Below are 15,971 nucleotides of genomic sequence, written 5' to 3'. Positions count from 1 at the left end.
AAGAGATGTCCTTTTCAGTTTTTGGGGATGATCCTGAGGTGGAATTCTAAATTTTGTTTTCGACCTTTGTGTAATGATAGAGGTTAATATTCTGAAGTCAATGATACCTGATTTTGGGGGTAGATGATCAATAGCATAGGAGTTATTTGATGTTAAATTTATGGTGTTAGGCTACTGATATCTTTATTTCCTCTGGGAGAATTAGGGGATCAAAGTCCCTTAATTGTTCGGAACGTCATTAACGTTTAAGATCGGCGATAATTGGGTATGTTACAGATTCAGAAAGTAGCCTCAGATTTGGGAATCATGGTTTATAAAAGTCCGGCGAGATCGGGCTAGCATGAACGGGGATCGAGAATTTTCCAGTCGATTGCTAAACTTTACGCTTGTTCGCGTTGATTCATACGGAACGGCGAAACATTTCGAGGACTCGCGCTGCGAAACTGCGTCACTGATATTCGAGGAGACCTTCCGTCGATATATTTAGAATCGTATGGACTGAAAATTTGATATCTATAGAAGACGATCGAGGCTTGGCTCTCGATTATGCGTCGTCGGTGCACACGCTTCGGACCTTGTGACACTTAGGCGGCCACGTCGGTCATAAGTCGCTCGCTATAATAATGGACTGACGAGGTACACCGGATCGGCAATCTCCATACTGTGCGTACGAACAAAGGACTGGCCGGAGAAGAGCAATAAGTGGTCCGAGGCCACAGAGGAACGTCGTGAGCTCTTATTATTCGACGTTTCTCGATAGAAATTCCGTCGTTGACGGGACCAAGACCTGCGTCTTTGTCATTCGGTGATTCGATGGTAATCGTGTCGACGTGCAAGAGATTTGTCGTCAATAAATTATACGACGAAAGAACGCCAAGCAATATTCCGAAAACAGTTAAACACAAATATTACCGATGACAACTTCGTGAATTCAAATGCGTTATTGTATAATGGATTTTGAAATGCAAAGTGTACCTACGTTAGTTTATTGCCATTCGCTTTATATTCATGAATGCAACAATTTCAACTATTTCCCGACCATATACTTGCGTTTCTATTATATTGTCTCTTTTGTATTTATACTCCCAAGGATAATGACCCCTCGTTAACAGTTCTCTGTTTCAAAATGAGCTCTTAAACATTTCGAAATCTACGGATATCGAGTTAAACATGAGGAAAACAGGCACCAGTGTCTGTATATTATGCAAACTAGCTTTCCAACTCAAAAACAGTCGGAATGCAGTCTTGAGTGTCCATAACGTGTAACTTTCTAGGTATCCATGCGTTGCTACAGTGATACTTGCTACTTAGAAATCTAGACAACCTCTAGACCAAACAACAAGAATTATTACACCGGTTTAATAATCATGTGACATGATTCGGAGACATAAAAGAAATCGATTTATGATTATTACAAGAATAAAATAATTCGAATTCCATGCTGCTAACGCAATGTGTAACTTCGTGACGAGGACCCATTAAGGGGGTTGCTGTTCATTCGTTCGTACAGAACCGGCGAGGGGTGACAGAAACTCGGACTAGATTACCGCGACTCGATTGCCAGGGTCAAGAGTCATCGAAGCCGTACAAGCTTCCCCCCGGTCGTGCCTTAGTCTTCTCCCCCACCCCTCGACCCTTTTTCCCTTCGCATGGCTGGATGAGATATCGAAGAACGGTAGCCATTTTGTATCATTGCCCACGATACGAGCGACGACAGGACAATAGTCGCCACTTGTCTGCCGATTTTTTGCCAGAAACCAAATACCAGGCCGCCCGTGGCGTGCAGTCGTTGTTCCGTTGCACAGCCCTGTTGAAAAGCACCGCTCGATCCCGATCTACCTTCGACCGTGGATCATACGTAACAGACCGAATCATATCGCGCCGAGGCCGTGGAATGAACGCAGACAATTGGAACAGCCGGTAAAACGTGCTCCCGCAGGTTTCTTCTGTCGAAAGGATTCGACAGATGTCAGTGCTTTGGTCACCGTAGAAAATTGGTCGACGAATGATCATTGCAGTTGGAAGTGTTTGCTTGTTGGTTACACTGCCTTGACATATGGTCTTTGGTAGATTTCTTGTAACTATATAGTTAGCTCTTCGACATTCTTCTCTAGTCTGAGGTTTCTAAATCCTCCAGAAGGCAGAAGTTGGTCTCAGATCAAAGCAATAAAATCTTGCTCTAGTAAAAACCAAGTTTTAACGTCAAAAACCACATTTTTATCCCTATCATCCTACTACCTTTGGTTGAGTCCCCATATCCTTGATAATTCCAAATCCTATATTTCTAAACCTATTTATAGGAAATCTTATGGGACAGGCGGTGTGTGGAGACGTTTCTCCCAGTCGCCTGGGTTTTTGGTATCGGCCGCTAGGTGGCGAGTTTTCTCGCAAGCGGTAATTAGAGCCTTTGGCTACTTAAGGGGCTCCGCTGAGGAGCAACCCAGGCGTCTGGGATAGGGGTTGTCTACCGTCAGTCCCACTGACAAGTCTTGGTAGACGATTCCCCAGACGAAACGCCATCTCTTTGATCCGCCTACATATTGCACCCATCTAAGCAATCTCATATGGGTATAGAACCTCGTGTCCAAATTACCTCCATGTGAATTGAAAGTATGTTAACCTGGATTATTCTTCCTTTGTTCACAGGTGTCTGCTGGTCAGCATATGCAGCTGACGGGTGACCTGAAGCCGGGCGTGTCCGTGGCGGCTCAACAGGGCATGTACTTCAACCAGCAACAGACCCAGAATCAGTCCGGGCCTGGTGGGCAAACCGACACCTATTGCTCGGTCTCGCAGTCGCAGACCATCAACTTCACCCAACAGAGTCTGAGGCAAAGAGCCGCAGCAGCCGCCGCTGGAGGAGTTCCTCAGCCTGCTGGGGCAGCCGGTGGCCGTAGCCATCCTCAGCAAGTGCCGCCGAATCAAGTGGACCAACATCAGCACGCGAAGATCCTTCAGCAGCAGCAGCTGATGCGCGCCCAGCAAGTACGTTTCTTTTTTTTTTTTTTTTACCGATCGATCATTAATTGGGCCGAGTTTACTTAGCTCTAGGGCGTGTACACGGTCTGGGTTTATGGTTCAATTACCTAATTGCGGTTGACGATTGTTATCCACGGTAATAGAAATGGTATTTGACCAATACGGGGGAGAAAGATGGACGCTTAATCCAGGCAATTTCTACGTAGATGAGACTTCGGTGACCTCTGGGTGTCCTTGGGTATCAGTTGCTCGTCATAAAAAAACAATTTTCTTTTCTAAGTTTGCTTGAAAAGTTTGCGTGTTTGTTAACAGTTTAAGGGCGTATCCCGAGGTAACTCGATTTTGATCTAATATGGAATTACCTTTATCCCGAATTAACTTAGACCTACTGCGCTAGTTTAGTTCATTCAGGGATTTGTATATTTGGATGGTTCAGTGCTCCTTTTGGGTTCTATATTGGAGACTCGGCCCGAAATAAAGTTCATAAAGTGACACGATTCATGAGGCGTTTAAATCGTGTCCCTCTACGATAACTGCTCCAAAGCGGTCCCGAGTTTCAAGCATTAATTGAAGATTTCCTGTATATCCAAATAGAATAGCCCGAATTGGCTAACTCGATTATACTACAATTCCAGCGCACATTCCAAACCCAGAATAATAAACTCCGGTGAACATTCTAAACAAAACCAGTATCAAATCGCGAAGGAGAAAATCATTCGTAAATAAAATCGTTTTGTAAGAATTTCAAAACCCGTGTCGTTACTATTGCGCCAAATACAAGTGTCCCGTATCTCGCGAAACAATTTCGAAGTCTGCATCGTTCAACGACTCTCTTTCTCCAGTCTCGGTGTACCGATTACACGATTCGTTTGGTCGCAAGATGGGCGCGGACGGCGGGACGCGCGCGGGACGAATTGATCAGAACCCGTTCGCGGTTCGTTGAGAACGTCGCAGCATTCGGTGCAAACTGCGTCCCGAGGAAACTTCCTCTTTCGCCGTGGTGATCGGCCGATTATCAAACAGTAGAAAGGACCGCGATATCGCTCGGGCGGCGCATTATCCGAAACATTAACCGCCGTATCCTCCCTCCGCCTGGTTCCGCCCGTTTGCTCCCCGCGATGCACTGGTGTGCAACAGGTATCGCGCGGCTCCTTTGCAACTTCTGGTTCCATCGTGCTGAAAGAACCGGGCGGCGCGAATAGAACGGGACGAGCTTCTTTCGAGCGTCCGCGGAACAATGAATGGAAAGTTTTTCTTGTAACCGGGAAATTCCCCCCCCCCACCCTCCCCCATTCGCTTTCTTCTCTTACGGTATCCGTGGACACAGTTTCTTCCAACAGTCAATGGTATTGAACGTTCTATGACGGTTTTTTTTCGGTCAGATTTAGTTTATTCACTTGAGACATGTATTTCATGGAGATTGTTCCATTGAATTATTTATTTATTCGATGTAGAAAATGTAGATACTTTCAGTATATCGAATTTCAAATAATCAATTCAAAATATTTAATTTCAAATTTATCTGGAATTCCGAGGTCGGGGTATTTTTATTTCATTCGTTATTTTAAAATGGTCCAGATGGGCGTAGGAAGAGAATTGTAATCGTAATAGACAAAACCTCTGGGAATATGATTTTCTAGATGATAGGGCCCACGATTTTTACTGACGCGTGAAGTTATTGCCCTTTGTGCCAGCGTGAAAAGAAGAGGTAATGTTGTTCTGCGCCTCGACTTTGTTCCAGATTACTCCGAGTATAATGTAACGCCGGCAACTTTGCAATCAGTCAACATTTGCATGCAGTCATTTACATCTTGTCCGGCACAGTATTCTTCATCTTTTATGCATTCCGAATTTGCATCCGAAGAAACTGTGTCCGCGAGCCCCAATTACTGTCACTGAGAGTCGTCCTTATCCACGAATTGTCTCGTCGAACAGGGTTCTTTTCACATTAACCGCTCGAACGTTATTGAAAAATATAGAATTGCACTTTTTCCTGAACATTAATACTGTTGTAACTTCGTAAATTCTTCTTAGCAATTGAAACAGAATTTTTAGGTAGAGTAGATTTCTTTTAATGTAAATGATTTCATTATTCCTTTAGGATTCTTTGAATAATTCCATATACGACTCGAAGGAACTAGAACGACGATTGATATTATCATTTTGTCAATTGATAAGAAATTAACGTATAGAACGAGATGCCTTCGTAAGTGTCTGTGTTATTTTTAGGTCAATTTTATTAAAGAAGATTAGCCGTTTATATAGTAGTCATCTACGCTGCAGTTAATGGCATCTTCCACTGATATCTTCTCCTATTTAGATTAAGGCATCGACGTCCTGTTCCAAACCAGTCAATGTTTTACTTAAAATTCTCTGAACAGAATACGTCGAAGTTTTAGGAACGAGTCTAATATACAGCGTGAATCATTCAATTTGGATGAGTCGTGCTTCCTGTTTAATTTAAAACAGAAACGAATTGCAGGTTTTATTTCCTATGACCTCACTCTATCATAAGTGCAATGATGCACTAGCATCTGTCCATTTTGTATCCAACAAACCCGAAACTTTTATTTCAAACGATCATTCTGTATTAAATTGCTGTCAATTGTAGAACAAACCTGTTACGCTCGAAATACAGACCTGAATATACAAATGCAATTGCACTTCTCCTGCAATTATCACTGCATTTCAAAATACAGTATAATCCTTACGAATTGAAATTTCTGTTTATCTTCTTAATTCGAGCATCTTACTGATCCTGGTTAATTCATTCATATTCCAGTTAAAAGAATATATTACTAAATTCTATGCATTAACAAAATATTCCACGTTCACATTTACACCTTCTAAAAGAGATCAACGAGTGAGAGACCAGCATTGTACTGGAAGGTATCATTCACAATCCAGACAAAGATCGAGATCCGTTCGTCCAGCATCGATATTATCGACTCGTTCACGTTGCGCACGATATATTAACGAATGAGTCAGTTATCATACAACCATCGCTTTAACAGCATTAAGGTATCGAGCCCCGAGCTCTCCGATCGTGCTCCAGTTACTAATTGTAGGTTTCGCGCAATTGGTTAGTCATCCCTCGTCACCGTCGACCTTCCACATCTCGTTTCTTTCTTTTTCGTTCATCCTCCCTGCGTTCGAGACCGAGGGAAACGCAGGGATTCCAGCTCGGAAAAACGCCAGGTACGGCTCCGCGAATCGATCGACCAGGGGCCCCGTTCGCAGAAGCATAATAACGAAATTGATTCGTTGACCCGACGTCTAGTATCCCCGTATCTATTTCAATCCATTAGGGCAGTTAACGTGCTGGACGTTCTCGCCGTGTTTGCACGGGTTCGAGGAACTCTTGGATCTAGGAATTCGCGATCGACGCCATTAGCCAGGAGGCTTCGTTCACGGAAACACCTGCAGAGAAACTGGGTTTTCGATGAATTTCATTTCTGTTGGACCGTTCACGACGGAAGCGAATTTCGAGCGCTTTGTTTGTCAGCGAAACACTCGACTTTCGGTGGAAATTCATGCTCCGTCATACAGGGTTGCACAAGGCCTACTATAATGTATACATTTGGCCTATGTTTTTAAGGTATACACGCGTATAATTGCAGGGTTACTCCTGTATAACCAATTAAATTCCATAGTTAAAATCCACTGAGTTCCGGATAATCGTGTATACGACAAACGCATTATAACTAGACTGCAGATTTTATGCATCCATATCCTATATAGATCGTCGTGAAATACAACAAAAGACAAAACTCTGATGCAACGTGTTTTCTATTTTATTCTGAACTCTACAATATACTTAAAGAAAAAATAAACTATAACTAAATTTGCTCCCATCTTCACGAATGACTTCAAAAAATGTAATTTCCATAAGAATCCATAGTCCACTAATAAGTACATTCCAAGTTCAACTCTCTATCACTGAAAAGACCACCATTTACCAGCCATGCCCTCCTTCATCTGAACATCAAACCGTCGATTCCGTTAACGCTTTAGTAGCAACGCTGAGACCAGTAGATTCGGCTAGTAAGGCACCGACAGTGACAGTAGACGAGTTAGAAAGCAATGACTGGACAGAGAAAGAGAGAGACGTAGAGAGATTCCAAAGGAATAATTGCGACTCTGTTCACGGTATGCATCGATGACTCGTCGCGAGCCGCGCATTGTCGTCGAGCCTGGCGACCACGGAAGTTTCGACCGTCGATTCTCGTTGCACAAGTCCTCCTCTGTCCCCCTTCCTTACCAGCCGTGGCGGATTGCATTTCCACTTCCTGGTGTTACGCGGCCGCAACGAAAGCCTGCGGAACGCGACGACAATGAAGACAACGGCGACGGAAGGCAAGCGTAGAGACAACCGGCTACGTTTTCCTCGTTTACCAACGGGGATACCTTCACTGCTTCTCCCGCATTTTCTCCACGGCCTCTCACCTCTCCCCTCCAGCCCCTTTCTCTGTGTTGATCGCCGCCAACACGTACAAGCTCGAAGACCGAACGTGGCGCTCTCTCCTCGCGAGCAGAACCGAAGCGTTTTTCCGTTCGTGAGCGTGCAACAACCAGCGATTAGGCGAACGCCGACGCCCTGTTGCTCTCGCGGGGCCCCCCTCCTCCTTTTCCCTGGTGAACGGAGGAAGCTGGCCATCCTCTGGATCGACACGTAGCAATTTCGCGGGGCGCAGTTTTCTCATTGATCCGTGCCAGAGAGGGAAAGGATCCCTCGGTGATCACGTACTCGTTGGCATGATCGGATTCCTTGACTGGAATATAGTAGTGGATATCTGATGTATGATCTAGTTTGGTCGGTTTGATAAGAGAGAGTTTATGCTACACGTTCTCACGGTAATTAGAAAGGAAGTTGATAGGTCGAGATTAGACGGAGATGAGAATTAACTGATCGATGAATGCACGTTTTTCGATGTTTGATGCTTGGATGAATAAACAGAGAAAGGATTGATGATGTGGATCGGGCTGGTTAGGTTGGTATTGATTGTGACTTTAATGGGGACCCCGTTTGGGACCTTTAGAACCCTCGGGATTTCATCTTAGAAGATAATTAACAGACAATATGTAACCCTCCGCGAGGATTCATTCTCACGGTAATTAGAGAATTGATCCTTGCGATTAGATGGAGATGACAGGGAATTGATGGTTATAATAATCAATAATATAACGCACAATACACAGAGAATGTATTACTAAGACAGAAGGATTTTCTAATGAAGCCGTACAAGATCATTCATCCAGTATTTCACGATTCTATCGTCGATGATCGTTTTTAATTCGGTGAATTTTCTAATTACATTTCGCTGCCTCTAGATTCTTCAAATAAATTTTCTTACAATAAAATTTAAGTAAAGACAATACCAACTCCAAGTACGCTGTACTCGAAGAAACGCTTGGCCGGACTTTACGCGAATTAGCATTTAAGAAACGCTCGGAGACGCTCGATTCGGCGTAATTGAAATCCATTGTTTTCTTTTTCCAGGTGATGCAACAGCAACAGCACATGGCCGGTGGAATGGGAGGCGTGAGACCGCCGCCACCGGAATACAAAGCGGCCGCGCAGGCCCAAATGATGCACGCCGGTATCGGCATGGGTCAGCAGGCGAGGTTTCCCAATACCGGGCCTATGCGCAGGGTTACGCAACAGCCTATGCCACCTTCAGGTTAGTACCGATACCATCGGGGCCCCCTACGACATGCTCGATCTCCTTAATCCGAATTCCTTTATACATATGTAAAACATCTTGTGGAAAATTGAAATTGTAATCGAGGGTGAGGGGAACTCATAGAATTTTCATGATAACGGGTCTCGCCGCCTCTATTTTCGCTCAACCTAGTAATAACTAATCGGCTACCGGTGACCGATTCCGAATGATATGTTGGATTATCGATTCTAACGCGAACGGAAGACTTCTTAAGTTTCATGTACATGGAAGACGTGAGATCGACGAATCACTTTACGTACTGGTAAATGGATAACGAAATCAGTGGGAATCGTAGATAGTGCGATCGTGGTGGTGCAATTATGGTAATATCGTAGGAGAAATCGAAGTCGTGTTCTGAAGTCGATTTAGACAGATTTTGAATTCATGAAAAATGAAATCACTAGACAACGGATCTTTATGCAAATATAGATCTTCCTTGCTCATTGTACAAAAACAGGCATCGAGTAAAGGTTTCTTTACTGTATTAAGCACTCCTTTAGGTTCTAAAAAAAAAAAAAACGGAGACCACATTAAATTTTATTAAAGATTTTTGTATACTCAGTTTGAAGCAATCGTACACGCTTTAAATGCATCAAATCTGCATTCTAGAAGTGATTACAGTAAATCATCGATGAGTGTTTGAAGACTTCTCGGCAGTGAACGTTAAATATTTCATAAACTAATGGTTATATGTGGCTGAAACTGATATCATTGGCTTCAGAATTCCAAGCTCCATTACTGTGCTAAAGCTCATTAAAAAGAGAGCTATATATCTGGGGATCTCTGAACACTGAGTGCCAAAGAGCCTTCGAACACTCATCGATGATTTACTGTATAAGGAACATTGTATAATATATTTGAGAATTTTCCAAATACGGATAATCCTTTTAATTGTTAATGTAGTCTGATCTTTCTGTAGACAAGTCGATTACATATTCACGTTCGAAAACACAGAGGCTAAACGGACTCGTCCATATTTTCGAAAATGTGTAAATCAACCAGGTCCACTACGTTGTTTCAGTTTTTACGCTGAAAGTGGCGACGGTCCATCATTTTCATATGGGCTACCCCCGGAGTCGGAAGGCACTCAGGCTAATGAGAACCCGACTCTGCTATCGATTCTTTCATCTTCCATCGAAACGCTGCACGCTATTTCCACGCGCGTGGTCGTCGATAACGGCGTTGATTTTCTACGACGATTTTCCACGCTTTCCTTTATCGGTTGACGAACCGATAATCGGTAAACGACATTCCGATGTACTTAAGATATCGCGGACAAATTTCTAAGAAAGCAAATCTCGTGCATTTGTCACTAATCTACGTTTAATCTTGCAATTTTTACCATTTAATCTACTTCTAGTTATGTACCTTTCACAGACGAATCGAAATTGTGACACCCCAGTGACTGAGGTGTTTACAACTCTTAACTTTCAACGACACGAGCGGTGTATTCCAAACGTCACAGATACGGAAAAGTATTCTACTTCTCTAAATCTTTTTTCCTCGAAAAATAGTATCTTTCATCTTTATTATCTGCAATGAAAAATGGAACACCATTAAATAAAAAGGCAAACAAAAATCCTGCAGCTGCCTTTTAAACTTACGAAACATAAAATTACGTATTCACAATCAGTGTCCTTAAGGGTTAATCTCTTTATTCTACAGTTCTCTCACTCTCCTCAGTTACTCTTTATCACTCACATTTTCCAGTAAAATTCACAAATCTAATTCAGCCCTAGGATATCTAAACTTTATGAATTTCATGCTAAGTGACACTCGTATCGAGCCTTTATCAGCACAACGTCTATCAGAGTTCGTTTATCGATCCCTAAGAAATATATTTACCCGGAACTGAGAGTGTAGAATCTCCCTCGGGATATTTTCCTCGAGAATAATCGCGATTACTAGATCACACGGAGAATCCGTAAGTCCGAATCGACACACGTTCTGTGAAGAAAAAAAAAAAGTAAAAACAAACTACGAATAATCGTGGAAAAATATTGGACTCGAGGTGGTCCATTCGAGCGATGTTCACACACTTCTTAACCATTGGTTAGACAAGTATCAGAGGGAAACGAACCCGATCTCTCGGCTGGATCCGCTCCAGATCAGAAAGAAAGAACGCGAACGGGACGCGGAACATGGAGGTAGGGGGGCCTGGGGCCTCGTAAATATCCTTATACACCGTGGCCGCGTACGAGAACCTCCTATCGATCTGCCCGGAGCTACTTTCATAAGATTCTATCCAAACGAAAATCCACAGAGCGTTACTGCCGCTACGTATCCACCGCAATACGCGTATCTACTTGCGTATCTGGTTAGCCTGAATGAAACGACGCCTTCCCGGCGATCGATCGGCTATCCTGCACGGTTGAATCCTGTGCCGTGGCTGTCGGGAGCGTGCCAGGGATCTCCTGCAAACACGGAGAAACAGGGGCAATTTCAATCTTTTCTTTGGGAATCCTGAAAATATGGAGTTATACGATGTAATATCTGACAAATCTTGTACTCCGATTCTACAGTGGGTGAATAGCTTTGTAGATCCTTAGATTATGTTGTAGAAATAATTATTAATTTTCTTTATATATGACTATAGTAAGTTTACAAACCAGTTGTTTATTTATTACGAGAAACCTCAGTGTGCAGGTAACCTTCTGCTCTACTTCGGAATTTGTATGAGTGTCTGACCAGCACAAAAAATAGTAAAGAATAGTAATTTCGGTGTAGACCAAGAAATGGTAGTTAATTTAATCAGGCATCTGATCGACTACTAATAATAGTCACAGTATTGGAAGCTTCTAAACTTAGGACTTGTCCAAATAGTTTATGTAGCAAAAGCAAGTGTAGCAACTCCTTTCTTCTATAAAATATCTTATTGGATTAAGAAAAAAAAATTCCAAGTACTTTGCGTGATAAGAAATACCGTCGTTGTAACAGCATAATTAGCACAACAATTTTTTCCAATTGCACATCGTCTTCAGAACACGTGAACAAATCACCAAGTCACCATGTAAATCCAAAGTTAACCGTATCCTTTTATCCTCCATTATATTCCCATAAACGGAATTCCATTGTACTCTACTTTTCTCTGATAAATTATACTAACGTCATCGCCTTGTTTTTGGTTCATCTCAGGTCCGATGATGAGGCCGCAAATGGCGCAGCAGCAACAGCAGCAGGCGTTGCACGCGGCTGGTGGCAACATGTACATGGGCGGCGGCGGTATGGCCGCCATCGGCGGAATGCATCAGATGCATCAACGTCTCGGTTATCCTAGGACTAACAATCAACGGCCGCCGAACGTCAGTGTCGGCCCGCCCGACGGCCTTGGGAATAGCATCGCGGGTCGTGGCGCTCAGCAGGAGTGGCGACACGTTCTGATGCAGCAGCAGGGCTTTCAGGCGCAGATGCGATCGCAATTCAACCAGCAAGGTCATCAAGGTAAGCGCTCGTAGACGTGTGTTAGGCCTGTAATTGTACAGCCGGGACGATTCCCTGCCAATAATTGACGATTTGGTCGTTACAATATGCGACATTGGAACGATCACCTGTGATCGTGTGTCTTGTTTGTCGGATTTGTAAATGAAATGATTTTTGGATAGTCCGTTGTTGTGTTAATTAGTAGGAAGTGTATATTATGAATGAACTGGAGGCTTTCAATTTCTGTTACGTAGGAAATGATTTGTAATAATCAGGTAGTGATTCGTTTATAGGGCACAGTTTTTTATTTCATTGGATAACTGTTTTTTAGTGATCTAATGTAGATCCAGTGTCCAACGTGGTCCTCGTCAATCAATTAGAATGAAAATGTACATTCTAATTGTCCCAATTTTCACGCGTTAATCCAATTGTTGCGTGACACCTCCAGAATCTTTCAAATCAAGTCGTAGTACTTATACAGTAAAGTGGAAGAAGGGTAGGAAATTATACGGAAGATTGCAATAATATTAAATTTCAAGTTAAATCATTCGGTGAATCGTTCGACCGTCTCATAAAGATGCCGCAGGGGTGAGGATTGAACCCTGAGGATTAGATATTAAATCAAATTAAATCGTTTCCCTTTCTGTTGGTTTTGCAGGTGGATTCGGAATGGGCGGTACGGGCGGAATGCAGATGAACGCCGCGCAGATGCAGCATCAACAGCTGATTCGCTCTCAGAGTGGAGGTATCGCTGGCTCCGGTATGGGGAACAGCTCTCAGATGCAGCAGCTACTGTCGCAGCAACACCAGCAGCAGGCGTTGGCCATGCAGCAGAGTAATAATCAGATGTCGCTGCAGATGCAGATGACGCAGTCCTCGTCAGTCAACTCTGTCAGCAGTACCGGCACCGGTAAGTCTCGGCCTACAGTCATTCCACTTGCCCCAGTATCCTCGAATTCGAATCGAATTAAACGGAACTATGAACATAAAGATTATAAATGTACACGATGATACTCAATTTTCACCTGAATTTTTTTCGTGTTTAAAGAATTTCTAGATCCATTGTGTCAGTGATGTTCACTGTCTCGATGTTTAATTCAGGGATAATGAGAAATTGAAAGATTTAAAAGTTTATGTGTGCTAATAGTCTTAAATGATTGGAATATCTATTAAACGACAAAGTTACTTCATTACACCACCTTGTTACTACGTTAAGCAGAGTGTTTCGATGTTTCCTGGGGAATTGATTCTAGGTGTTGATAAGAAGGTGTACAAACCTATATAGGTAGAGAACTTACGTGATTAATGGCTCGATAAAGGGATTAGTTTCTCGGTGGTGGTTGCAAAGCCTCATAAATTTCCTGCACTTTCTCTTATTTGCATCGATTTTCCTCACTGTTTACTTTTACCATACCTGTATATGGCGTCTCAACTTCCACACCACTTTGACTCTGATACAATAGTAATCAGCCAAGACTGATGTCTTCTCAATGGTGTCCTAATGGTGATCACAGATCAATACAAAATTTTCTAAAATACTCGCATCAAATGACTAACATTGAACAACGCTGACTATTTAATCGTCAAAGTTATATCTAACTCTTTACACAATCTAACAATCAGCTTCCAGTTAATAAACATTCTTCTATAGCTAACAAGATACTGTACAAAAAATTCCCAAAGCAAGCAACGTATCAATCCCCCAAGTTTCTATCTATACACACCGTCCAAAACAATGGGACCAGAGTTAACGACTGATGTAACAATAACTCATGATTCAGTTGCAATATAATAAACATTACAGCATAAGTACATACACAAATAATTTCCAATTAGTTTTAACGCATTACTTTTATCAAATCTCAATACAATAATATTTCTCACTTCATTCAATAATAATCAGATCTAGTCCGGTACTTTTAGTCGTTAGTATATATTCGTGGAACACTCTGTATTCTTTCTAATCATTTAACATCAGGATCATTTGACCTAATTGTGAATCAGACGAAAAATCCAGAGTCACGTTAATCGTTCCTTTTCCAGGTTCCCCGTTGCACCCGCACCAACAATACGGCGCCGGCAGTCCAGGTGTTCGTAGCCTGCCGCAACAGCAACAACAGCAACACCAACAACCACCCGTGACCGCTACGGACCCGTCCGTGGCCGCGGCGGACTTCAGCCTCGAGTTTCTGGAGAATCTTCCGACCGGGGACACGTCGAACTTCAGCGCCCAGGAGCTCTTGAACTCCCTCGACTCCACGGCGAGCTTCAACCTCGATATTCTGTAAGGCCACGCCTATCGCGGTCCATTCGGGAATCGGATCTTAACCAGGCCGGTCGAGACACGATCGCGCTAACACAAACCCTGGGTACGATCGATCGATCCTACAAACGATCGATCGTCCCCCATGGGAGCATCCCCTAGACGCTATCCAGCTTAACGGGCCGTCGCGAACTCCCGTCGTGTCGTGGATTCACGGTTTCCACAGTTCCTCCATCGAATCATAGGATCGATGACCACACCTGTGCGTGTGCGTGTGTGCGTATGTGGAACGTGTAATTCAGGGAGTAAACGAAACGAGGCAATGACGCCGCCCGACAATGATCGCCGAACGAAACCAGGAATCGTTATACTGGGATCGATCGCAGGGTAGTTAAACAAGAAAGAGGACGATCGAAGCAGACGAATATTCAAAGATGTACATTATACCAAGAAGAAGAGATTTCCAGAGACGATCGGGACTCCAAGAAAAGTTCTGATGCTCGTTATCGATTCTTCTATTCGGTGTGTCCAGCAGTGTAGGGGTGATCACAGTCGAACCGGGGAGAGAACCAAACGCGTCACCGGACGACTCCGTGTAATATAGTATCGAATAGGAAAAAGTTTCCCCTCTGTCGTTCGACGCTCGTTTCTCCGGCACCAGGGCGAGAACGTGTGCGACGAGCCCGTGGGTGGTCGCGTTCACCAGGTTGCAACGTCGAATGACATTTTTTTTCGGGGTGGGGGAAGGGGGGTGTTTTGGGTCGACGCACCGGTTCGACGTTTACGCGCGTGTCCACGGGACCGGCCGTAGTGCATTTTCGGCAGCTAGTTCTCTCACGGGACTGGCGACGACTCTTCTTTCTAGGCAATCACGTTTTTAGGTAAAAAAAAAAAAAAATTGAATTTCTTGTACGGTGAAACTGATCGTGGAACGTGGATCCGAGGACAGCGCACGTGGTCGACAGCGTGGGAAATCAAGAGCCCCCCTCCCCCCTCCATCTGAAACACGCCACGAACATCCTGATACTCTCGCGTCGCGATCTTTTTTACGAAACGGTGATCCATCCCGTTCGTCTATTTTCCTGATCTATTTTTTGTTTTCCTTTTCGGAATCCTCCGACTGCTTGACGAGTCTCCGAGGCAGCAGCCGGCCCAGAGGAGGATCGCGATCGATTTCTCGAGTGCACACGTCGACGACACTGCGCGCGCGCGGTGACTTCGACGGGCACTCCGCGCGAAACGACAAACACGCGTACACACGTAACACTCTTGATTTTTCACGCGGGGCATCCGCGAAGACATCGGCAAGAGAAACGTGTTTTTTCTTTCTTTTTTTTTTCTGATCTTCTCTGGACGATAAACGGGGGCTTGGTCGTACCCCGTGTTTCGACGTTTGTTGAACGCCCTATAGACGATACGATTTGTCATAGAACTGATCGTTCAACTTCGTTTCGATCGTCTGAACGACAGTTACAACATTTTTAAAAATTCTCTGTGCAACTTGTCGTACGAATTGTTGTACGAAAAATCGTATCGTATATGGGAGCGTTTAGAAACGAGAGAAGATCGGCGTTGCTGTTGCTTTC

The 15,971-nt window shown here is 43.7% G+C and overlaps 1 protein-coding gene across 3 annotated transcripts in view; it reads left to right on the top strand.

The window, feature by feature from the left end:
- Positions 1-15,631, top strand: part of LOC107188298 (neurogenic protein mastermind) — a 235,449-nt gene extending 219,818 nt beyond the window's left edge. For all 3 annotated transcript variants that reach the window (XM_015576571.1, XM_015576573.1, XM_015576572.1), the window contains exons 3-7: positions 2,647-2,985; positions 8,480-8,660; positions 11,838-12,143; positions 12,781-13,032; positions 14,166-15,631. In XM_015576571.1, the coding sequence (XP_015432057.1) occupies positions 2,647-2,985; positions 8,480-8,660; positions 11,838-12,143; positions 12,781-13,032; positions 14,166-14,410 (1,323 nt within the window). In that variant the 3' untranslated portion in view covers positions 14,411-15,631. The remainder of the gene's footprint in view (positions 1-2,646; positions 2,986-8,479; positions 8,661-11,837; positions 12,144-12,780; positions 13,033-14,165) is intronic.
- The last annotated feature ends 340 nt before the right edge of the window (positions 15,632-15,971 follow it).

Source organism: Dufourea novaeangliae, unplaced genomic scaffold (assembly GCF_001272555.1).
Source record: "Dufourea novaeangliae isolate 0120121106 unplaced genomic scaffold, ASM127255v1 scaffold118, whole genome shotgun sequence".
Classification (NCBI taxonomy): domain Eukaryota; kingdom Metazoa; phylum Arthropoda; class Insecta; order Hymenoptera; family Halictidae; genus Dufourea; species Dufourea novaeangliae.
The sequence above is the reverse complement of the archived record's forward strand: the minus strand, read 5'-3'. Positions and strand labels throughout refer to the sequence as shown.